The sequence below is a fragment of the Oxyura jamaicensis genome, chromosome 10 (genome assembly GCF_011077185.1).
Source record: "Oxyura jamaicensis isolate SHBP4307 breed ruddy duck chromosome 10, BPBGC_Ojam_1.0, whole genome shotgun sequence".
In the NCBI taxonomy this organism is placed as follows: Eukaryota; Metazoa; Chordata; class Aves; order Anseriformes; family Anatidae; genus Oxyura; species Oxyura jamaicensis.
Genome location: NC_048902.1, coordinates 378,133 through 404,141, shown reverse-complemented (window position 1 = coordinate 404,141; position 26,009 = coordinate 378,133). Strand labels below are relative to the sequence as shown.

Below are 26,009 nucleotides of genomic sequence, written 5' to 3'. Positions count from 1 at the left end.
ATACCTCAACAAAAGAAATTCTCCATTTATGATTTCTTCATGGAGTGCTCCTGCATCTTCCTCCCCAAGCAAGGCAGAGCCCTGATCTTTGGCTGCCTGGGGAAGAATCATGCCCCAGCACAGGTCCAGCACCTGGCATAGGTGTATTCTGACCCATGGATCCTCACTTAATTGCACAAAGAATGACATCTAAAGCCACAGTCTGCATACCATCACTCACATTCATACATGGAAGATGGAAATTGTATAGACTGTTCAGTAGTTCTGATTTTAAAACTCAAGCAATTCCTTGGTACAGATAAAGCAATTGTAAAAACATGCATAACAATCTGGAAATTGTTTCCATACCTCTCTGATTAATGGGATCTTTTGCTACGTATGCAACATAGTCTGTTGTATCCTTTAGGAAAGAAGAACACAAATATTTTAATACTATCATCATGGACAGCAAAGATTGTTCAGCTACCACCATAACAAAGCAACTGAGTATACACAGAGAGATTTTCAGCTTTCAAAAAATACTTCATTCAGGAAAAACTAGAGGTTCTCACAAAGGGGGCTAAGGATTAGTGATACATTGGTGGATATTGACACAGTCATTGTGCAGGAATGTTTTTCTTGTAATAAATGCAGTAGACCATTTTGCATTCTTCAGGTTTCCAATAAATTGTGTTTTCAGTTCCAAACTCTGCAACAGAAGAAACTCAGCTGGTGCCTTATCAGCAGATAATACTGCTCCCTTCTGCTGCTCCCACAAAGCTCAAAGCCTCTCCCGTGGAAAGCATCAGAGCTGCATGACTTCCAGTCACATCTTTTAGCTGGGACACTCCTTATGAATATCTGTGGAATATTAAAAAATGCAAAAATACTGCAAAGGGCAAGTTAGAATCTTCCCAATTTGTAGCCTGAAGATTGACTTTCAAAGGCATCTTAGAGAAAAAGTTGATCTTTAAAAAATTGCAGAACACAATAAGGATCTGATCTCAATCACTGCTGCCTGATTTTAGTCTGGCTAACATCAGGTTAAATTACTCTGGACCTCAAGACTGCCGCCGAGATCAGACAACCTCAGTATAATCAGTTGTCTGTTTTAGATTTCTTTTTCCAGCCAGCACTGAAATAATAATCACTTTTTCCTGTGAAACTGAAAAGGGAACTGGCATGGAAAAATTAAAATTTCTGGTCATATTGCAAAAGCAAAGAGTCACTTGATAATTTAGTGTTATAGTAAAAATGGTGAGGTAATGAATAACATTATTTTAATAATTAAAAATGCATTTTGTTATTTTGGATCTTTAAGGTGGAATGGGGAAAGCACAATTCGCAGCTTAAAGGCATGGCTCTCTTGAGGGAAGATGCTATCAGCTTGCAGGAAACAAAGGCCCCCGTTTGTAATATGCACAAGAACAATCATTTAATAATTCACAATCAATGACACAGGAGGCAGATCTCAGGGTCAGCAGATCTTGTCCTAGATCATTACAAGAAAAAAAATATCTCCAAACTTAATATCATTAAAGCAAAGAAAGCTAAATATTTCTCATGCATTTATTGAACTCAATTTCCTTCCTTTTCCTCTCAGGTTTTTCTTAAGGCTCATAAATATTTTAGCATACACTTTCAAAATAAATTAGATCTTGAGAGCAACTGGAAAACTAAAGCAACTACAGCAGTACCTGCTATTTTTATATCTTTACAATGTTTAAGTACTTGCATGGATTGATTTGCTTTAAAATAAAGCCCCCTCTAGAGCAGAATACTGTCATTCCTTAACAGTGAAGAGCAACACTGAACTGTGTTCAGGCTGTGAACGTGGAGACGGGTGGAGAGACATGTCCTATGGAAACCATAGCACATTTTATATGTAAGGGGAATTTCTGAAAAAAGCTCAGCAAGACACCAGAATTGTCCTGTGTGAAGTGCAACTAGATTCATAGTTCCCACCCATACCAAGACCTCTGTTTTACACATTTTCCCAGCTGCACCAGCAAGAGCAATCCCTGCAGCACATTGTTGTGCTAGCACATTCCTTGGAGGTCCTACCACAAGCACTGACCCAGCCCTTGTGTATCCTGTGAGATCTGATGGGATCACTATGTAGGACCAGTGCAGGATAATGATAATAATAGTAATAAAAACACCACCACTAAAAGAAGGTAAACAAGCCCTGTAGAATTACCCACCCAGCCCACTGCGCATAAGTCACTAAGCATAAGTCTGAAAACGTATCCCTGAATTTTCCAAAGTGGAGATGGTATATAAAGACAAACTATTTAAACAGCCAGCATCTAGGACATAGTACATACTTCAGAGGCAAGACAAATTAAGTGACTGCACACATGCTCCCTCCTCACTTACCACCCCAGCTCTAGAAAGCTCCTGTTTTCAGGCAACTTTGGGCAAAACCTCTCAGAGGGCTCCTTACATCACCACAATGGCCCTCCAGAGAAGATCCATCAATCACACAGGGCTGGTTCCCAGCTATTTTCCCTTGCTTGGTCCCAAATCCAGAGGGGCAGATTTGCTATTTTCCAGTCAAAGCTAGACCTGGCGTCAGCCCCCACATTATCAAGAACATGACCCAGAGCCTTCTATTTTCCCTGTTTCATAACACAAGACCAAGGAGACATTTAACAAAACTGAAGGGCTGAAAATTCAAAACTGATTAAAAAAAAAACACTGTTTTCACAGCACATGGAGTGTGAAATTCAGAACACTGGCAGGGCTAGGAACTTGCTGACATTGGAGGAGGGAATAGGTCATGTTTATGGATGACAAATTCCTCACAATCATTCCCAATAACGGATTTGGAAGAGGATAGAAAACTTCTTGTATGATGACATCAATGAGTTCATAACTATAACACTAGGAGAAGATCATACATCTGCAAGCAAAATAATGCCATGTTTGTCTTGTAGGAGCTTTGTCTGACTTGAAATTTGTTTAAAATTTACAGGCACTGGTGCTGACTGCTTTTGTGACTCAGCATGGGATTACATAGAACTGATATCATTCCTATGTTTGTGTTCTTACATTTAGGTCCCCAAGTCTGGGGACTTTTGAGTGAAGTGAGGCTGTACTCTAGTAACTCTATTAGAGTAACTCTACCTAGCTATCAAACAACCACTGAATCTCTATTCCAAGTGTCCTTTCCCATCTCAGGCCCACTGTTTTATTGTTATCCTGGTCATGATGCAGAAGTGTGGCATACTGTTAGTGCTTGTGGATAGGACAGGATGAAATAAAGTATTTGCAGGTATGTCTGTTCTCATAATAATTTCATTATACCTGCAGAAGTATATCTTATAAATTAATACTTACTGGGTCACCTCCAGAAGCAAATGAGATGGACTGCATGTGATGGTTGGCAATAATCTGAAAAGCATGACAAAGTAGTTAAACATGCTCATGTGCCACACATTTGAAAAACAGCAGAGCAAGCAATTAAGTTCATTATAACCCAATCTATTAATACATGGACACATCATTTGTGAATGAAAAAACTAAAAATAGGAGTATTTTTAGAGACAACCTGTTCACACTTGGAAACGTCTGATCAAACTTCCTGAAAGGGTTTTCAGAATGAATTCAGCCAACAGCTTCTAACCTGGTCTATATAAAGCTACATGAGTCTCTGACAGGAGAAAACTGGAAACACTGGATGCTTTTATAAATTCTTGAGAAATTAATTCAGTTTAAAATGACCAAAAATTTTGTTTAAATATGTGAAGTATATAACAGTTGCATTTTTACAAACAGTAACTGACAGTAACAATACAAACACTGATACTCTGATCATGTTCTCTCTCAGCACTAGCACCAAACTGTTATCTGGTAGAAATGTTGGTGGCCAGATCATGCATCAACTTTTCTTCATTTCAAATGCTACCTCATCTCTGGAGACAAACTGCAATTTATTATAAAATCAAGTGCACAAGATTACACAAGGGGGAACACAATGAAATGTGGCAGCAGCGCAGGAATGGAATAAACAGGATTTCCAATTTGCAAAGGCATAGCAAGAAAAGATCTAGAAAGAGCTTCAAGACAGTCCCCCGAACATCCGCATCTGTGGTAACAGTGCACACGAGTGCATTTGCAAAGAGATCTGTCTGTCCGGCTTAGTACTGTATCAAACAGGAACAGCTTAGAGGGCCATACTTTAGTTGCCAACCCCCAGAGCTTTGTCTGGCATAGGGAAGCCCTTTGCTGCTGTAGCTGAAAGGAGGGGAAGCCTCAGGCCATAGACCCTTGCTCCTCCTAGCACAGGAGAGCTCAGTGCTGCAGGAGAGCCCCAAGAGCTGCCTGATGCTCAACCTGGCCTTGGGGCAGTGCAACAGGTCCTTAGTCAGTGAATCAAAACTACCTCCCTGATGCTCCCCTGCTCCAACTTGGAATTAAACCCACTGCTGGCCCTGGGTGAGATCATGTTGGGAGTTGAAGCCAGCAGCTGAAGGAGGAATTAGGTGGGCAACACAAAGCACCCACCTGCATCTACCACAAAGGGTGCACGTCCCAGGGCAGACACAGGCTCTCAGGAACATGCCTCAATGGAGCCCAGGGAATCTGTATACCGTAACTAATTATGCACATATATTACCCAGCTGTAAAATAGCTTTGAACAACTGCAAAGCTCTGACTCATTATTTATCTCAATTTTTTCTTTCCCCTAGGATTTGTCAGAAACTCCAGTCAGGACTAGTGCCTTGTTTATTAGGCACAGTACAGACAGTGACACAGAGAAAGAAACAGTTTGCCAAGTGCTTTGTGTCCAAGATCCCTGGACACAAAAGACACTATCACAAACAAAAAGAGCATGTGTCACATCTTTAATTCCCTCAAAATACTCTTATTTTTAAATTCAGAGGAATCACACAGTTCAGCTTTATCAGGCATACATGGGAAGACTAGAGGGTGCTGCTTTCCACTCAAGCACCCAGCCTTTCTTACAGACATCACAAAAAGATGAGAATATGGTAGCACAGAGAGGACACTGATTTACATGTATCCTACCTGCTGCGTGTCAGCATTAATCAACGTGAGGCTGTTTGTTGAAATAGTCAGCTTTATATTCATGCCAGAAAACTGAAGGTTACTTTTGCCAAGTACAGAAGACAGAAACTTAACTGGAGGCTTTGAACACAAACAAAAGAAAGAGACTGTCAGCTGGGTTTGTCAGGGGCAGAAGTATATCAGAGTCAAGAAGATTTTACAGCAGTTTGTTGTGAATTTAAAGGGAACAGGGATAACGTCATGATCAAACACAAGTAGACTTTCTAACAAATACCAGCTTTGAGTATGACTTGTGTACATGTTTACTATGTCAATAATGGGGAAAAGTTTTAAAGAAACAAAAACCCAGGGAGCTAAATGTTATAGCTGGCTCAGGAGTGCAGAATGTGTAATTTTCCCACCAAACTCCGCTTTGTTTCCTGAGGATGAAGTGTTTCAGAATAAATCAAGAAATTCTCTCATGCATTCATTTTTCAGGAGCATGTTGGTTCACCCTGAGCTCCACCGTTACAGAAGGAAACCAATAACCTCCCATGAACACTGCCCCACAGCAGCCACTTGCATTGACCCCCTCTGCATATCAGCTATTAAATAAATGACAGGCCCATTAAACACTGCCTTTCTCATTGTGCTTATTTTTTTCAATATAAATAAAAATCTGGTAATCCTCCAGTGAATGAGCTCCCTTTCACTATCCAAAAGACCTCCTACATTTTACCTGCCAGAACCTAGGATTTGCTAAGCACTGAGCACTGCAAAGGCTGGTAGGAGCAGGAGCTCCGGGCAGAACACTAACCCTGGTGAGAAGAGGTCCAGCACAACCTCAGCACCCAGAACAAGCAGGCTAAGCATCCTGCTACAAACACTTTTGTGTTATACCAAGCTCAGATGAACTAACATGTACTCCACCATGGGCTGAATCCTGTTGGGAAATCATGTATCAGCCTTATCAGAAGCAGATACAGAAAAGTAATCATTCTGCTAAAACCGTATTTACCTTCCGCTTCTTTATCGCTCCATCTGTACCTGATATGGCTTCACACAATCGACTTATTGCTTCCCTACAAATAGAAAAATACAGCACAGACTGTTGGATCATTTAACATGCATCAGATGTAACAGGGCCAGCACCCTTGTGATTTATTGTTATAATTCCATTTAGAAACACTTAAATCTTCCAGAAAGTCTTTCATGGTTGCTTTCCTTCTTTATCCCTCCCAGTGTTTAAAAAAAAAAAAAAAAAAAAAAAAGAACAGTAATGAAATACAGTAATTCAACAGCCTGCTTTGGGGTTGATTCACTTTCTTCACAAAATGTACCAGCATCACCTAATGAAAATTCTTTGTTTAAAAAAAATAAAATCAGTTAACCACAATGAAACTCCAAGGACCTCATGCCTTCAAGTCCTTTTTCTCAGTAAGGTTGGCAGGGCTCTTACTGGCAGGGAGGGCTCCTACCTGCCTTAATTTGAGCACCAGGGGTGTGCTGAGTGAGCCAAGCTGGGTGCTCTTATGGGCTTCCTGGTGTTTGGGATTTCTCTTGAAAAAAAAAAAGAAATACTTCACCTGCACTTCAGCCAATTCCCCACACTTTTCTCTCACAGGAACATTCTTGCTTCCCAGCCTACCCTGTCTAGGAGTTATGCATGAACATGTCTCGGCACTGCCCTTGCTTGGCGTGACAGTTATTCCAGGATTTGGTACCTGGGCTGCTGATAACACATCTCTTTGCCAAATTGTGACATTCTTGGCCAAACCACTGGTTAGACATATACATGCACACCAAAAAAAAAAGATCTTTGAGTGTTGCAGTTCTGTATCCCTCCATGCAGAAGGCTTTTCTTGGGGAATACTGCATAAATCTTTCCCTTTTTAAGGTGCAGGTGCATGGTTTGCTCAGCTGAAGCTGGATTTCAAGGCCACTTCTCCTAGGCAAGGGGTTTTATCATAGTGTTTTGGAAAGTCATGGTTCGGGGAGGAAGTTTGGTGCTGTAATCAGCTTCGCAAATTCTTTTCCAAATCTGAGGTCTCAGTTTCATATCTTTCCATCTCTAGCAGGTATTTCCCAAATCAGATGTCCTTTCCCAGACACATAGTCATCTTCTGTGGTGCTTCTTACTTAGGAAAGCAGAAGCATAAGGCATAAAGTACCAGTGGTCTGTATCAGAGACAGCTAAATTACTCACTTAATATAACCAAGTGTTGTGCTGCATTTCCCACGCTTCATGAAAGCAAGTTCTGATATACGATAAATCAGGCGACTGGTTTCCACATATAGAGCACTCAACAGTCCGGATGGAGGTTAGCATGGCAGCTGGGAAAAAAATCTTTTATTGGCAGCCATAGACTTTTCCCTGACTGACACTGAAGCCAATGGAAAAACGGTGACTGACTGGGTTGGGATGTGCTTAGCAGATTTCCTTAACTTTCCTGGACATCCTGGAGACAAGGAAAGGCCAGGTCTGCCGCAGCATGCCACGAATTCCAGGATCCAACCCAATAGCCTTATCTTGATAATCCAGCAATCGCAGGTGTTACTGGCGCAAATTTTCCATGTGTCAGCCTCGGCTCCCAGGGAGCCAGACGCTGCTAACTGCACAAAGCCACCTTGCAGGGACTGGCCCGCAGCCTGTGACCCTTTTGGCCACCCGGGACCTGTGCCGGGGGTGTGGGGGGCATCCCACAGCCCCGTCCCACAGCCAGCGCTTCATGCTGTACCTCCTGTATGGGGCACCTTGGCCTGAGTTCAGACTTAGGCTTTCAAGGGTTTGGATTTCATTTCATGCTCGAGGGGAAATGAATTAGTTTGTTTATTTTTTTGCTTATTTTACTGTGTTATTACCCAACGAGCTAATTAGGAAACTAGCTAGTTAAGAAAGTCTGTCTATTTTCAGATACTGGTGGGTGCGTGGGTGGAATGCGCTGCTGGGCTTTATTTCCAGAGAAAGTTTCCTTTCAGAAAGGCTAAAAATTGCCAGAGACAGAGCCGGGACATGAGGCTCCCGGCCAGGTACATCCCAAGCAGCACAGTCAGCCTGGGGCCTGTCCTGGGCCTGAGGAGCAGGGGTGGGCCGCAAGCACCCAGCACAGCGCAGCTGACCCCTGGCATCTCTGCTGGCCCCAGCACGGCGCCCCACAGATGTTGCTGAATTATGTGAGCATAAAGCACTGGAGATTGCTGATATTAAATGGAGTCTTCCTGTCAGACAAAGTCCTGAGAACCTGGAGACCTCGCCAAGGGCAAAGTAGCAAAAATGTAGTGAATATCTTCTGAGTGAAACCATCAGGGAAGATGAGCATTGTAGTGGGCTACACAAGATGTTTCAGATTCAGTTTACAAACACAGACTTTTTTTACCCTTTTAAAGCAAAGCATTTTCCCCTACACAACCAAAAATATGCTTTTGAAGTGAAATCCTGGCATCCCTCTCATTTTGCTCCTTTTTTATTTCGGTGTTACCCATAGAAAAGCCAAAGCTAAACAAAACAGGAACGGCATCCTGCAGGATGATCTTGCAGATTCCAATGATCCGTTTGGAAAATGAGAGCTCATCTTCTCATTCAATATTAAAGGAAATTAAAATCAGAGCCAAGACATTAAGGCTACCTGGAGCCTTCAAGTCTAGCTCTACCTAGAAAGAAAACCAGATACTGAACAAATTGGAAAAACAGGTTCTTCTATTTTGGTGACAAATGAGTTCCTGCACGCATCAAGCAGCCTGTGCGGAATAAAGAGTTGCAGGCAAAGCTGTCCACAGCGGATCCCGTTCTGCTACAAGCACATCTTGTCACTGCCCACTTCACCCTGCTCTGAAGCAATTGTCCAGCAAACAGGAACAAAAACATACGCAAATCATTTCTACTTAATAGTTTCTATTTCCTCTCTTTAGTAGGGGAAGTCATCTTCTCACAGCTATTCCTTGCTGTGTGTCTCTGGATGGTTTTCCAGATGATCTAACAAACCTCAAATATTATTTTAAAGGTGTGAGAAGCAGCCATTTGATAACACCTTGCTGATATAACTGAACACCTCTACATTTCGGTCACTCCCATGGGGCAGGCAAACCCGACCTGAAAACTGCACACTAGGAAGAAAAGAAACTCTGGAAATAACTATGATAAACTGAAATCAGATTTTCTGTATCTATGCCTTCTTCCTGGAAACCTGCTATTAATTCCTTCGTACAGATGTTCGTTTTCAGTCACTTGCTTGGGCAAGTCTTTGCTTTTAGATCTGCCAGACGGTATACACCTGTGTAGGCCTTGTAGTTAATCTTGTTCTCAGATGAATGTGCAGCTTTATTGGTTCAGGCATTTGCTTGTCCATTTTACACTTGCTAAATTGGAGACAGCAGCAGCAGATGTGGCCTTGTTATTCCAGTCACGTTGCTGCTTTTCCTTTCTCTCCTCCTTGTCACTCATCCCAAAGCAAAGCACTTTTGCTTTGTTTGTTTTTCTTTTAAATCACACTGAATGAGATAACTCCACTGGCATACTCTGCAGCAATTCCTCTTGACCCTGGGAGCCACAGATCGAAATCAGGAGAGCTGTGAGGAATTTAAATTGTTCTTCTAGGCTGAGGCAAAGAAAACCTTGCTCCTTGACACCTCAGGCATCTCTTGCCATGTGAAGTGGCATCACTCTCTGTCAGTCTTGTGGTGCCCATGCAGAAGCAATAAACCAGCCACTGGTAATTTGCACGGAAAGTTTTTGCTTTCCATAATGAAAGGGAAAGATTTGGGTCAGCTCCTGAGCAAGCATCCATAGTCAGCTCCACAGCTCTGGAGCTGAGCTGGGCCAGAACCACAACCCCTTACAGCCAGTGGGTGCTGCTGAAGCCAGGGACAGAGGGGACTTGTGGTTGCTCGTCCAGGCCCAAGGGCTCTGCAGCCCTTGTCACCCCCATTTTTGGCAGCCGTAACCTTTAAATCAGTTCAGCTGTACAGTCAAATCCAGACTTCTTCTCTGGGGCTGCACCTCTGGAGTTAGCCCTACCACAAATGCTCCTTCGAGCGTGCGTGCGGGAGGGGAGGCACAGCGCTGACAGAGAGCTGCTTTGTTGATTATTTCCCCAAATGAGAGTAAAAGAAGAGCGAGGGGCTGATGTAAGCAAGTAAGCATGCTGCTGAAGATTTGCTTGTAAGCATCAAGGGCTCTGCCTACACTATCTAACAGAAAGGGATTGTGTGTCTCAACAAAGTTGAAATTAATCTCCCAAACAAAGTCAGCCTTCTTCGACCGGCTGCCCCACCAGCCTGTTTCAGACACCCCTTGCCCCAGCCTCACTGCCTGACCACTTCCAAGTTTGCAAGTCAGTGCCCTGACCTGGGATACAGAATCCCCTTTCCCATAAATGTCCAGATATCAAGCTTGATTTAACAGAACTGGAAGATGTGTAAAAGGAAAAAAGCCAAGGGGCTGGACAAGGGGAGGGCAGGTCAGGGTCCAGCACAGGCGTGGGACAGGCAGAGCTGCCACCTCCACAGCACAGGGGCTCCAGCCCCAGTGCCTCGTGCTGTCAGCAGCAAGCACAGTGTGCTCACAGTGACCACCCTTAAAAATAAAAAGCCTCTTGAGCAGAGAAGCCTGCTACTCTTATTTGTTGGCATTGCTCTTGTCATCTCCATGTAACTTGGGATCATGCATTTTTGAGAAACGGAAGGTACATAATAAGAGCAAGAGAGTGCTATGATGAGTCTCCCACCCCCTGTAAAACAAAGACATGTGGCACAATGAAGATGTCAACAAACTGCCTGGGCAGGGCTGACCTGGAAAATCGACAGCATCAGCCCCATATCGTAGCCCTGGGAACCAGGCACACAACTCGTGGCTGGGTTTGACATGGTGTCTCCCTGCACAGCACTCAGCAGTGCTACATGTGGGTCTAGCCCACCCTAGCAAGGCTTCAGCTGAATGCAAATGACCCTGAGTTTACTACAGACTGGATTTAAAACCAGCTGATTCAACTTGTGTGGAAGGGAGCAGGGATTCTCTTAAAGTCATCTCAATCTGGATTATATTTTCCCACAACGGACAACAGCAAGGTATAAATCACAGCGAGATGATTCAGAGCCACCCACCCTTGTCATTACGTCTTGCAGCACTGGCGGGTGAGTTCTGTGCGCTTTAGCTGCAGGACTTCAGGATGTTGTCACCCCAGTGCTTGGACCAGCCTGTCTGCCAGAAGTCACCAGCCCAGACTGCAGCTCTCCTGCACCACAGGTGAGGGCAGCATCTCAGTACTGCATTAGCCTGCTAATTTGGGTTGCAGACTGTCAGAAAGCTAGAAGAGAAAACTGCTGCAGTGAAACCTCCTCTGCCAAGCTCCTCACCACACAACTGCCAGGGCCAAGGGTAAAGAGCACCCCAGTGCCTGGCTCTTCCCTTGCTGTGCTGCGGTCATTCGGCCTGAAGACCCCCACGGTCTCACAAGTCATTCACAGCGCTGGGGAAGCCACTTCCACCCCCAGCCCTCTGCCAGGTCTGAAGGACCTCTCCAGGTCAGTTGTATGGGTGGTAGGTCTGCATGCTGCCCAGAAACATCACATGTATGTGCCCAGACAGAACATATTTTGGAAGCCCCAGTTCTTACCATCTCTGGTAAGTGACTCTGAAAGTGCAAGTACAGTAATAAACCGGAAAGTAAATCCTTCACGCTCATCTTTGATTTCTCACAGCACTTTGACAAATATCAGTTTGTTGATTTTTCCAACATGCATGTGAGGTAGGTAAAAAATAGCTTTAATTTTAGAGATCAGGAGACTAAGAATGCAAATAGACATGCAGCAGGGCAGGGAAGAGACATAAGCAGAGACCTTGTCTGTATCACTTTAAAACAGAGCATGGCCCTTTCTTTACTGAAATCCCATCAGAGAAAAATATGGTTTTACCCCCAGTACAAATAACACAGATTATTAAAATGGAACCATTTCCAATAAGTCTTTGGTTGTTGCATTGAGCAGGCCATCTATAAAGTCATTCGCCTGGGAGAACAATAGGATAATCAATGCTATTGTCACTTAGTTTGTAATCGATCAGACTTTAAAGTTCACATGCATGAGTTCAGCACTTCAACATTCGGTTTGCAAACAGTTTAATTTTGAATTTCTCATACATAAAAGGGCCTCTTAAGGCCAGCAGTGGCATTTTTTTTAGGTGATAGAAATATTTCCATTGTTAAGTTTTCAGATAGCCCTGGTTAACAAAACCTTGCTATTTGGGCCAAATTAAAGTTGGCAACTTCTCTTTAGGCAATAATTAATATTCCTTATTTTCCAGACAAACCATCCAAATCTCTGTTTTGTAAGTGTAGCAACACACACAGTCCATATCTTACAAATGGGAGATAACCTCACTTTCTGGCTGATGCTGTTGATGAATACGAGTGGGTCTGAACACGCCAGCCTGATTACTCTGGACAAAAAAACTACTACATTTTTGTTTTCAGTAAACAATTAGGGTGAGGGAACTATATTTGTATCTCAGGCACTTCTTCGTATACACATGCAGGAACTGGGTGAGTGTGTGCTTGTGCTGATTGTAATTGTCAACAACTGCTGATTGAGTGCAATATATAGGCATTTAAGGACTCCAGTTTTTTCAGTTTCTTCCTTTTAGCTGATAACTCAGGGAGCCAATAGGTAGAAGTTTAACACTTATCTCTTCATGCTCCTTTCCTGTCTCCAGACCATATGATATGAACACTTCAGGAAGCAAAAGAGCATCTGTAAATCATCTGCCAGCAGGAAGGAAGAGCTGGGCAGCCACAGGAAGCCTAAACCACACTTCTGGCATCCTCAGCATGAGCCATGCCAGAAAAAATGGCTGAAGGGAGGAGGGAACACATCCAAGGCAGGGCAAAAATACATGCAGCCAACACTCCAAGAGGCATTTGGAGGCACAGGGGCTGGGGCGCTAGGAGCCATGCTGCAGGACCATGACTGCACCCCAGCAGCACGCAGCTCTGAGCTGGGAATAAGGTGTTTCTTTGGAAAAGCACTCTTGCACACACTTACAGACACAAGGACTATATAGGTAAAAATAAAGCCGGGATGTTCTGTTCCTGACAGGACATTTCAACAACCCCACACATGCATACATTGATAGTCTACACCCAATGACTGGCAGTGATGCAATCTGCAGCAGAAGTTGCCAGCTTCTTGAAAGACCACCAAAATATTTCATGTTTAAACTACTGTATCTGAGACCAAAATATTAATCTTTTTCTTATTTGCAGCCTGGAAGCTTAGACTCAAAGTACTGCTGGAAATAACTGCATTTCAGCATGTTTTCCCTGTGTCTCCATGTCCAGCTGAGCCTGGCCTTGCAGCCAACAGGGCCAAGCAATGTCACAAATGACAAAAATTCATCAGCCACTCTGCATCAGGTGTGAAGCAGAAAGAAGGCAGCAGAAGAGATGCCTGTGAGCACCCAGGCTCACTGCCTTGGCCACCCACAGCAGCAGCGGGGTTGTAGCCCACAAATTCACCTTGCACCCCAGGTGAGCCAAGGGGCAGTGCTGAGCCCACGCTCGGCCTGGTTGCCACCAGAACCCAAGTTGCTGGGGATGTCTGTACCATGCTGCAACTGCAGGGGCATTCTCTCCGCATCCAAAGCAAGAACTGGGAGAGAAATGAGGTCTGTGGCTGAAACAATTCAATCCCCAATGCAAATAGCCTATTGTGATGATCAAATATTTCAAGTCATCGCTTGGGAAAAAGAAAAACAAAGCATGCAAACTCCTATTCAAAAGAGTCTATGAGCTTGGCATGAGCCTGTGGCTTTATACAGAAATGAGCACTCAGGCTTTTCATTCTTGTGCTGAATTTCAGTTTGACAGTGCCTACCTGGTGACTTGGGTTCGCGTGCCAAAGTCCAGGGACCTCATTGACTGCAGCACTTCAATGCAGCCCATGTACTAGGGAAAACAAAGAGACAGAGAGAAATGATGACTGTTTTTATATCTGCAAAACAGGCAAGAGGAGGGTCACAGAAGAAAGGAAATGTGATTTCAGTCCACTGAATATATGCAGAATCAGAGTCTAAATGGAAAATCAAATCAGCCATTCTAAAGCAACTTCCTAAATGTATCTAGTTTTACTGAAAAGTGTACAGAACAGCAATGAAGATATCAGCAACTTCAACAACATAGCACAAAAAAGAGGTAAAGCACTCTGGAGACACAATATTAAATCCTTCCTTTTTCCTAATTCAGCTTATTCTCACTGATTAGCCTGTGTCACTGAGCTGGGAGGAATACATGAATGCTGGACTGAAATTCTCCCACGAGCAGAGGATGCCTGGGTGTCTGCAGGACTCAGCCTCTGTGCAGAAGAGCTGAACATCCCTTTGGGCAGCGAGAGGCATTACTAGGCATGAGGAAAACCACTGGCTCCATGCTGCTGCAGGTCTGATGACAAATAACCTCTGCAGAAGATGAAGGAGGTAGGGTAGCAATTCAAGATGATAGCAACAGCTCTTAAGAGCCTGCACTGTAAACCAACCTGCTTTGAATTAGAGGCTGAGTCCCACACTTCTCTTGTATGGGGCACAGCTGGGGGCTCTTTCTGTACTCATTTGGGATTTACATAGGACAAATTTTCAGAAGCATTGAGACTGTGATGATGTGTGAGCCCACAGACTCCTTTGACATTATGCACAAATCTGTGGAACACTTTCATCTCAATGAAGTGCACCAGGCTAAATCTATCAGCTGAGTTTACCTCTCCTAAAACACAGCTTACTAGTTCCTTCAGCATTTTTGTTGATAGCCATCTCTGTTATTAAAGTGCTCAGATGTCTCCATTCCACAGGGTTGGCACAGGTCTGTGTTTCCCAGTTGGCATCCCCTGCTCCATTATGAAATATTTGCCTGGGAATGGAGCTTTTGGGAGCATCCCATCTTGACAGTGGGCTGCAGCAACAGCCCACCCCTGCAGACCTGTCCTGCAGAGAGTCAAAGCTTCTGGGATACATCAGAGAGTGGAAATCCCAGGCAGGCATGTGCACACTCCGTCCTCTTGTTTTCAATGGACAGAGGAAGCACTGTCTGTCCAGAGAAAGGCCCTGTATTTACCTCCTCTGCACCAGGCTGCCCATGAATTGATTCTTCTGCTGGGGTGTTTGGGGGGGGGGGGGGGGGCTGGGATTGAGGTATCTGTTTCAGCTTTGGAGATTTTCAGAAATGTCTGTGTTAAGAAGAGAATGTATGTGTGCAGTCAAGCAGGGATTCCACAACAATGGTATTATCCCTGTTTTGGTTTCTTTCCAAATAGCAATGCAACCCTTGGGAGAACTCCAAAATTAGGTCAGAGCCCTGGAAGGACATCAATAAGAATCTGAAGGGTTTGCAGAACTGCTTCTCTAATGAACATTTAATGACTTTGTAAAGGACTCAGAGAGCTATCTTACTTGTTAAAGATATTCCTGCTTAACGGGAACAAAGCAAACATGGAAAATATGTCTAGAGCCTCAGCTTATAGCATGACAGAGACCTCTGATCCTACAGGATAAGGTCAAGCATCCTGTGAGCTGGTTGGGTGCTCCTAGAGAACAGAAAGATTTAGAGGATTAGGTGAGTCATATGCTGATAAGTGAGTCCCCACTGCATCCTGAGCAGATGCATGGGAAGCTACTCTAAGCAAAGATGTAAAATCAATATTGTTTTTTTGCATAAGTGACCCTGAGTGAAGCTGAACTTATCAATGATTCACAAAAGACCCTTTTTTTTTCCCCCTTAAAAGCCTAAGTAGGGGAGTGCATTAACATGGCACCTCACTGCATCTCTCATTTATTTTTGTTGCCGCTGGTTATCTAAACCAGCGCAGCCAGTAACAGCTGAACCTCCCCATCCCAGCAGAAGGGGTACAGCAGAACTGCAGAGCCCTGGGCAGGGGGAAACCAAGTTCACAGAGCTGGGGAGAAGCCTGGGGAGAGCTTAGAGAAGACAATGGTATACTGGAAGCCTATTAAAGAAAACAAAAGACATCTCTGAGGAAGAAAGAAGAATTAAAAAACACAGAAGGACAAGATTAACCCCTCTGCAGAAGGCCCTGCGGAGGCCAGCAACACAACTAACATAACAGAGCAGGGCAGGCAGTTGTAGCAGCACTCAGCCACATGAGAGCCGTCCGCCCCGTGGGGGGCCACAGCTACCTACAAGGTGTTTTTGTAACACGGGGACAGCGGTATTGAGGGTTCAACCATGGTTTGAGAGGGAAGGGAAAGGCAACTCGTGCCTGGGCTCCTGTGCACGAGGTGTGGTGTCCAAGGAAGGCATTTTACCTTCCAAAGCCCACAGATCTGACAGCAGTGGGATCAAGAGGTCTTACCAGGATGAGCGATGGCTCTCAGGAGAGAGAGGAGACACTCACTGGTCCCTGCTGGCAAGGGAACAGCTCCCCTAATGGCGACACGTGCCAAGCTCTGTTCCCCATCTCCCTGCAGGGGCTGGGGAGGGCATGTGCACTGCGGGAGCCTCATCTCTCAGGGTTTGAAGGGGAGGATGATCTGGGGATGTTTCTGTTTCATCATGCTGCGGGGGGGGGGGGGGGGGGCAGGGTGGTTCCTGGATATGCACATCTTTTCACATCTCTTTGCAAGAGATGATGGAGAGTGACTGCAGGCAGGATGAGGTCTGTGTGGGAGGAGATGTGAATGCACAAGGCAGAGCTAGTGTGAATAATCTTTTGAGGCACCCTCTAATAGAGCCCCACATCTCGTTTCATTCCTTTCCATAACACAGTGGCTCCAGCTCCAGCCTAAATGACAGTCAGTGATTCACTGGCACCAACGATACCAGGAGCAGCTGATGGAGCTCCTGATTAAACAACACGGCTGCAGCCGTGCAATTAGACTTAGTAGTTAACAGGCGCTAATTCTTAAGTACTGCCTAAGGTAGGTCCTACAGACCCCAGAGCCATCTAACAAGGAATCCAGGTGATAGGATTTGCTAGCAGAGGCAACGAGGTAACACACTGCTGCTAAACAGCCTATGCCCAAATGTAGGTTAGGCTGCAGTCAAATTCCCTAAAAACAGTACAGATGCCAGGGCAGAAACCCATCTCAAACAGCAGCATTGTGTGCAAATGAGCATAGCAGGAATCCCACTCCCATCCAGACATTTCTTTTCCCAGCACTGCTTTATCAAGGCACTTCTGAAGTAATGGGACAGGGTTTCTGAGCCACCTACCACCCTTTTTCCTTGCTGGGTGAGGGCTGCCAGGTGGGGAGCACCTGGGGGTGCCCCTGGGCAGAGGCTCTCTGCTTTCCAGGGCTGGGGATGTGTTCTGCTGTTTTTGGGCAACTCACAGAGCTTGTGATGGATCCGGCAGGAAGGGAAACCGGGCGTAAACAAGCAGCAGCCAGCAGCACATGGCAGGAGTGTGGTGCTGGAATTGAGACTGGCCTCTGCCTCTCACACCAAGGAGAAACGACCCGTGCCTCTAACAGTAAGAGTGTGGCATGCTTGGTTCGCTTTGGTACCTGCTGCTGGCACGAATCCCACCATGCTTCTTCCTCCGTTTCCCTTCCTTCGATTGGTGTGCCCCAGATTGTGGAGGGGCCGGACGGCTGCCAGCTGGGGAGTAACACAAATCACTGCATACGAGCACCTCGCTCCCTGTCATCAAGCACGCTGCCTTCCCCCAGCAGGCAGCAACCCGTCCCCAAGCTGGGAGCAAACTCTGCTCTCCCATCTCTCCTGAAGCCAGCGGAGAGAGGCAAAGGCAGCCCAGGGCAGCAGCCATGCACAGCAAGGCATTGGTACCTTCTGGGCCAGAGAGCACGAAAACTCTAGCAGAAAGAGACGGGAAAAAGCCTGGACAATATCACGGGACAAAAAAGCCCATAAAAGCCTGTTAGGTACACCAAAAGCCACAACTGGTTTGTCAGTGTTGGCTTAAGCTCCTGCACTGCAGAAGTTTCTGGGGCTGGCAGGTGCTGAAGAACCTCCTCGAGTGCCTGTCCTGTGCTCATCTTCTTCCTGCTAGCAGCACGTGTGGACAGACAAGACAGGTCTGTTCCACTCCTCCTGGCCATGCGGCACTCTTTCTTCAGGGGCAGCAAGCTGCAGCTTTTGTATCAAAGAGTGGCTTTTGCTAAACAGAAAATTTGCTGGAGAGTTTGACCCTTCCATTCAAGGGTTTTCAATTTTTAAATAAATGTTGAGAAAAAAACAGGGAAATTTTCATGAATGCATATATGTGTGTGTGCACGCATATATATATACACACACATTTTAAACGTATGCACACACTTTTTAAAAATATATATATATACACACGTTTTCCCTTTCTTCTTAGTTTTGTGCTGAAAAAGCACTTCCTGCACTGGGGCCAGGCTGTGGCAGACATGGTTCAAAAGGAACCTGACCCAGCAAATGAGCATGGGCTACAAAGGTGCTGTTTGCTGTTAAGGAACCATTACCCAGAGAAGAGCATTGGTCTCAGAAGTGGTTATTGCTGCGGGACAAGGGGTGCCCCGGTGAGTGCTGCACCCCTGAGCACCCAGCCTAGCCCAGCATCACCATCCCAGCACCCCGAGCCCACGGCTCATGATTCATGGCTGTGTCCTGAAGCCATGAGCCACCAGAGCTGATCTCCTTCCTGCAAGAGGAGCACAAGCTCCTTAAAATACCGATATTTGGGCTCTTTATTATTCACACAAGCGGTTCAGGGTAGCAGGTACAGTCAGGGGTCTCGACATCCTTGCCAGAGCCCAGGTGACATGTGGCCAAGACACAAGGGGCCAAGGCACCAGTGGCCATCTCTGCCTGCCCCGCACAGCTGCAGCCACCTCTTGGGGAATACAACAAATCCAGTCATCGCCACCCCTCAAAACCAGCCCCAGAAAGATGATTTCTGCCTGGCTCTAGTCTGTAGGTGACAGCTTTTGATCTTTTTATTACTTCACCACATCATTGTTTTTCCAAGATACCTACAAACGCTCTCCATGTAAGCGTCAAATCCTCTTCAGACTCCACTCAAGCTTCTTAAGCCAGAGATCTCTGGGGAAAGGAAGCTCGGAGAAAGGAGTTTAGCATCCCTTGCTGTGATGCTAAGGCCCTGAAGCCCCCAAGCTGCTTCCTTACCTACCTGCTTCCCATTAAAGGGGCTGGTCGAAAAAAACAGTGTTTTGCCACAATGTATTTTGATGCACGTTAGCAGCGCTCCTGCAGCTCTTCTGGGCTGGCTCGTGCAGCCCAGCGCCACCCCCCCAGCAGCAGCAGCAGCAAGGTGCAGCAGAGCTGCAGGAAAACATTTCCCTGCTGTCCTGGGAGGTCCCCACCAGCAAACCCCCTTCAGAGAGATTTCCCCATGAAACATTGTGACCCCAGAAAGACCAGCAGAAAAACGTACTGGAAGTGCAACCTGGGGAGCAGCAGGAGGGGAAGACCCCTTCCCCACATCTCTCAACCTTCCTGTCAAGCTGGGCTCTGGTTTTGCTTCTTCTTCTGCCTTTTTTGTTCGCGCGGTTGCTGGCAGGTAACACCTCGCTACCTCTGCTCTGGGGTCTGGGCCACCACAGAGACCTGCACGTTACCTCCTCCTCCCCACACCAGTGCCGTACCAGTGCCAGCACACGGTGTGAGAAATACCCAGGAAGTCTATTCCAGGGTGTCTCATGAAGGAACAGGCAGGGTTTTCCATACCCGGAGAACCAGACGCAGCCCTACAGCACCAAAGGAGGGCACCCTGCACCCTGGGAAGGTGCTGCAGGGAGCAGCACAGCTCCTAGATCCTGCCCTGACAAACGTTTCAGAGCTGCCAGCCAGTACCCACCTGGTGCCTTGGAGCTGCTGGGAGGGCTGGGAAGCCCTCACTACAGTTCTTTCCACTCCAACATGCATTTTATGTCAGAGCAACCCCAGTCTGAGCTGCAGCTTGGCTGTGTTCCTCAAAGAGTCTGAGGATACTCTTTTGGAAAGGGATGCCGTGTTAGCTCTGGGGGTGGCTGCTCCTTTTAACTCCATCAGGTCAACAACACAGCCCTACATCCATCAGGAAATGGGAGATACAAGGGATGGGGCAGTGGCTCGGGGCTGCAGATGTGGGAACACAGAGGTCACAGTGCAGCCTCCTGCCCCATTTGCCCCAGAGAATGGCAACCCCGTGCCAAGTACTCACCCGCACGCTGTACGTCGCACCTGGCTCACCCGTGTTCTCACTACTGCGCACGAGGGCCCCATCTTGCCTGCCTGCAGGAGCAGCCTCCTCCGCTCCCTGCCCAGCGCAGTCCCCAGCAGGCTTCGGGTTTGGGTGCAGCTTGTCCAGGTCAGGCTGCGGGTATGATGCCGAGAGGCAGCTGATCTCGGGTGAGGTGGGGCTGCTGGGGATGGTAACACACTCCGTGAGCTTAATCCTTGGCACCTCTTTCATTCCCAGGCAGAAGCTTTTCAGCATGGGCAGGCTGGAGGGGTTGGCGAGTTTAATATTCGCCATGCGGGGGATCAGCGTGCACAGGGTGGTGCAGGTGTCCTGTGGCCCCAGAGGGCCATCTTCCGCCAGCAAGTTAGGCGTTGAAGAATGGGAAGAGGAGGAAGAACCTTTGATGTTTAAAGATGTATTTTGTGGACCTTCATCTAGAGATGTTATCGAATCATTCCTGAATCGGCTGTACTTAGCCCTGTGCAGCATTCCTGGATGTCTGAACAACCCTACATACAGGATATGTCCACTGAGGCTTTGCTGGCTGCGTTCTCTCATAGCCTTGACAGTTCTGTAACTGGACACTTTTGCATAAATTGCTCTTGTAGATAAATGATATGGAAATTAGGCAAATCAACCGACTTTAAAAACAGAAACCTATTGGATATTTTTGCTGACTCCCTCTTGAGTGGCTTATTTTCCTCAATGCATGAGGCTTAAAACTGCATGGACATCTGGTATTCTGTAAGCAGGAATAAAAGCAGTATACAGGAAAGCACGTCGGTGGTACAGCAGCTTAAGCCAAAGTGCTGCTACCCCAACCTTTGTTCCTGCCTCAAGCCGAACACTAAATCACAGCCAGCTCTGGAGACTCACAGTTGTAGCATCATTGATCACGGAGTCCTGGCTGCAGCAAAAGCCCAAGCATATTCCACACAAAGCAGAGCAAGGCTACAGGCTACAAGCTCAAACACATTTTCAGACCAGCAAGAACCCCACAAGGTACCCAGTTCTTGGCATCTTCAACTTCGGCTGCCCCAGTGAGAAAAAAAAAAAAAAAAAAAAAAAAAAGGAAAGCAAGCATCCGTGTGCTGCATTGCTCCTGCCCGGCAGGCAAGCACCAAGCCGGGTGTATTTCAAAGGAGGCACTGGTGAGAGCAGCGGCAGCGCTTCTCAGTATCGTCCTCGCTAATTCTTGCTCCAAAGTCCTTCAGCGCTGGAATCCGGAGCGCAGGGACCGGCGCTGGGACCATCGCTGTCCTGTCCCGTGCTGTCCTGTCCCCTGCTGGCCCGGCCCGGCCCGCCCGAGGCAGCAGCTCCGCAGCGCGGGGCAGCCGCGGCTTTTATGAATGAAGTTTTTTTTTTTTTTTTTTTTTTTTTTTTTTTTTTTTTTTAATGAATGAGCCTCGGCGCGTGCAGGCGGGCAGAGCCGTGAATGGCGCTCGGCGGGCGGCCGCGGCCCGGCGGCCCCCGGCGTGCTGCCGGCAGCCAATCGCCGCCCGCCGCCGACTCACGCGCCCTTGGCGCGCGCGGGTTTTGGGGAGGGGGAGAGCGGGCGGAGTCCCGCGGGGGGCGCTGCAGGGGTCGGGTACGACCCCGGTGGAGCGGCGGCTTTGGGTCCTTTGGGCTTGGTTCGGCCCCGCCGTTGCCGTGCAGGCGCCGGGAGGCCCCGCACCTGCGCCCCTCCCCCCCCCCCGCCCGCAGCCTTAAGCCTCAGCCTTGCAATTCCCACGGCCCGGATGCACGCAGAGGGGCTGAGCGAGGCCGCGGTGCCCGTGCAGGTGAACGGGGCCTGGGGCTCGGCTGCTGCCAGCAGGGGTGCAGGTTTCTCAGGTAAGCCCGAAAGACTGCAGCCAGCCCGCCCAGGCCTCTGCTTCCTGCGACACTGGCCTCCCCGTCCTTCTAACCAGTGAGGGGCTTCCTGCCTTCCAGCAGCCCCCCGCTATAGATGATGGCACCAGGAAAGGGGCTTGGGGACTGGAATGCTGCCCCGCACCTTGGCTCTGGCAGGGATGCATCCATGGGCCATGGGATGGCCTTAGCCAGTGCTGGTCCTCATCTCAGCCCTCGCTCCTGCTGCTTGGGGAGACTGGAGCACCTTAAACCAACCTTTCTGGGATGTAACTGGAGCACCTTACTGAGGTGTGAGGTCCCTACGTGCCCCAGCAGAGGTGCACAAACACCTCCAACCCCGCTAATGGAGACTTGGGAACCTGGAAGCTGAAAGCGCTGAAAGGACTGGCCCTAAACCAGCGTGGCAGAAGGGGACACTGTCAAGAAAAAGATCCCCCAATGCTGCAGCCTGCCCGTTATGAGGAGCCTGAGATTTGTGTCCCAAGGCATGCCTCTGGCTGGTGGCTCCCCATGGAGGTGCAATGTAGCACTTGGCAGCCCACCAGTGCGGTGGTGGTGTGGGAGGTGAAGAACACAGCGTGGGTGTTTTACAGCGAGTCCCGGCCGTGGAAAGCTCTGGTATCAGCAGCAATACAGAAACACAAGCTCGAGAACAGAAGCCAGCAAAGACCAGCATTGTCCAAGGAATATTAGTAGTGGCAGGGAGGTGGAGGAAAAAGAAAGAAAAATGCTGTGCCTTTGTAAATTAAAAAGCTTTTTCTTGAGGCTAAAAACAAGATTTCTGTTTAAGATACTGGGAAATCAGCCTCTAACCAGCACAGAGAACAAAGCTCCTTTAAGCACTGGTGAAACTGAGCCTACAGCCTTGCATTAAGCCCACAAGGTGCCTGTGTTCCTTGCTCATGGCTTCAGTTCCCGGTTGACCCAGGGCCTGGGAGCTTCAGGTGCTGCCCCAGCTCGCTGCTGAGCCCCGTGCTGCCAGGAAAGCACAAGGAAGCAGCATTTTGCCCCTTTGCACAGGTGTTGATGTGCAATGTGTGTGCTCCTACGAGGCTGGAGCCTGTGTGTTTTCTCGGGCTATGGGAACTGCCTCCTGGCACGTAGTTAGGAACCCAAACCTCCCTTGGTTAGACTGGCAGCAGCCCCTACACACCCCGCAGTGGCTACAGCCCTGAGCCCCCAAATACCCTGCAAGAAAAAAACTGTGAGCAGCCCCCATCGCATGTCACTGTGGGGACCTGGAGCTTTGGCAGGTGCCACCATGTCAAGAGGGGCAGCAGCGCTCAGGCAGCTGATGCCAGGCACTTCCAGCATCCCTCTGCAACTGCTGCAGAGGCGGCGGCGAGACAGCACAGAGCAAACAGTGCTCACAGGAGCCAGGAGGAAGCAGCTACGTGCTTTTTGTGCCCGGCAGCCTACCCACCGGAGCTCTGCATTTCTGTCAGAACACATGGGGAATGTTTTTTCCCCTGTATAAATAGCAGCAGCAGCGGTAATTGGTGCTGAGGTGCACCGAGCTCACCCGCTCGCTTCCTCCTTGACATGCCTGGCTGCTGCAGGCAGAAAGCAGCCAAGCGCTGCGGGGTGGCAGGAAAGCCCCCAGACCAGCAGCCTGGGCGCAACGAGTTTTGGGAAGCCCTGGAGCTCACTTTGCATGAGTGAGAGTCACGTACCGCCACTTCAGTCGAGAGAAATGGATTTTCCCACCTACTGACTCATTCCCACTGCTTTACCTTCTACAGGCACCTTGGTGGTGGTGTCAAAGGCCAAGCCCAGGCACCTTTGCCAGCTGCAGCCCACTTCCCTTGTTTCAGAAGGGTCAAAGGAGGGGTGTGGGTTGAAGACCCAGCTGAGAGCTGGCAGGCTGGAGGAGGGCAGAGGCAGGGCTGCCAACATATCCCACCATGCAGGAGGGGAGCCAGCGATGAGGCTGTCGCTGCTCTTCTGCACCAGCTCTGGAGGGTCTGACCCAGGAAACACCTTCTGGGGGAGTTAAGGACAAGTTGCCCTTCTAGAGCACCACACTGCAATACCCAGCCTGGTGTAACCAGTCGCAGCAACACTGCCTTGCCCCAAACCAGGCAGTCCCTGCGGCACAGCTGTCCCTTCTGCGAGGGGATGATGCCAGCCTCTGCAGGCCCTACAAGGGAGCTGCACTAAAGGGATCTGAGTTACGGGCAGAGCTGCTTCAACCCAGCGTACCCAAAGGGCAGACACAGTGCCCAAGCTGCTGCTTTCTGAAAGGGGAGATGCAGCCAAGGAGCCCCCAGGTGTGTCCCATGGCACTTGCTGGCCTGCCCAGCACTGCTTGCAAGAACAAGCCCATGAGAAATCAGGAGAAGCCCAACAGGCAAACAGCTCAAGATTGAAACAGCCTCTGATGGCTGTTGTCCCACAAAGTGCTGGCAGCAAAGCAGATGCAGCATCACCTGCCTGGCTCTGGCTGCCAGCACAGCCCTGCAGCAGGAAGGATGTGAAGACAAATCTCAGCTGATACGGAAATAGCCTAAAGCTCCAGCTCTGCACGACCACCCTCCATGTGAACCAAGTTTCAGCAGCAGCACCACAAAACTGCAGTCAGCTCACAAGGAAGTTGGAAATAACTGTGCTTTAGCAGCATTGGGCGGGTGGTATCCCTGTGATAGTGTGCAGGGAACATTCCTTCCTGCACTGCAGCTTGGAAGTGGATTTTTGTAGGGCAATTCACGAGCACATGTTTGGAGAGAATAACTCCAGCAACAAGTTGAACCTCTCCCAGTAGCTCCTCAGCATACAGAGGCTACCCAAGGAACAACCAAGATCATACCCACACTATTTCCCACCTCCACCTTCAATGGTTAGTTATCTGTAATTTGGCATTATATTGTCATAGCAAATCTGAAAGGAAACTGTGTCATGGGGATGTTTCTTATTGCTTTTTTTCCTGTCAATTTGCTCTGTTCCTCTACCACCATCTGAAGATGTGTCCTTCCCTTGCTTGAAATGCATTATAAGGATTTCAATGGCCTAAATGCATTTTGTCTATTTTTTTTCATGTAAGATGCCACCCAACTGAACTTTTACTGCAGGTGTTTTCTTTTTCTCTTATTTTTATTTTTAAATGTACAAAATCCCCACCAGTTTAGAACACCTATATTCAGCACTGCTTTATGCCTCTGCAAGAAACACATAGCCTACTCCATAGGCACACAACAAATAAAAACACAAATTGGTTTAAATTTAGCATGGACGCATGTTAGCTTTCCCTATAAATACAAACTGCCTGCACACATGGTGTCACCACAGCCTCCAGGGGAAGCCGAGCACAAACAGAGCTGCAACACCGATAGCTGCAGGAAATGCAGCTTGCTCCAGCCCCCCGCTACTGCTTGTCTTTATATAAGAGCAAGTCTGTTATCAGTGTTATATGATTACTAAATTCCTCGTTACTCATTTAAGCACTATCCTTGGAAAACAAGGACATAATAGATAGCTAAGCGTTCCAGGGAGCGCCCAGATGGACACCCACACACATCCGCCTCACAGCCAGTACTCACCAAACCTCAGTGGAAAACTGCAAGTAACCAGCTATGACCGCACCAGGGTCCTGTTGCCAGAAGGCACATTCCTGCTCAGGTTTGCCTGATTTCGTACTGTTTGCTAAGTCATAAAACACCTGGGAAGGTACAGTCTTCAGTTGTATGTATTGCCTTTGTCCAATACTACCAAAAAATCCCAACCAAAAGAAAAAACCCAAACAAACATCTCTTTAAAAAAATAAAAAATAAAAAACACTTGCATATGACACTGTGTAGCAGTGCAAAATGTAGTTGCCATCTATAGTTTCATTAACAAAACTTCTCAACAGAAGCTGGGAAATTTCCTCAGGGGAACTAAAAATTGTGCAATGATTTTTCTATGGTAGAGAAATGGGGATGGAGAGAAAAAATCCATATGGCTCTAGGGTAATTAATTGTTACTTTTGTAACACATTATGCAGTGCTACCTGATTCTTTTTG

The 26,009-nt window shown here is 47.4% G+C and overlaps 1 protein-coding gene across 1 annotated transcript in view; it reads right to left on the bottom strand.

Annotated features, from left to right (window-relative positions):
• SHC4 (SHC adaptor protein 4) overlaps positions 1–21,521 on the bottom strand; it is a 30,794-nt gene extending 9,273 nt beyond the window's left edge. Inside the window, exons 1-6 of the mRNA XM_035335862.1 lie at positions 20,137–21,521; positions 13,858–13,928; positions 6,011–6,074; positions 5,014–5,133; positions 3,322–3,375; positions 349–400 (exon numbers count right to left, since the gene is read on the bottom strand). Coding sequence (XP_035191753.1) covers positions 349–400; positions 3,322–3,375; positions 5,014–5,133; positions 6,011–6,074; positions 13,858–13,928; positions 20,137–20,715 — 940 coding nt within the window. The 5' untranslated portion in view covers positions 20,716–21,521. The remainder of the gene's footprint in view (positions 1–348; positions 401–3,321; positions 3,376–5,013; positions 5,134–6,010; positions 6,075–13,857; positions 13,929–20,136) is intronic.
• Positions 21,522–26,009: the final 4,488 nt, after the last annotated feature.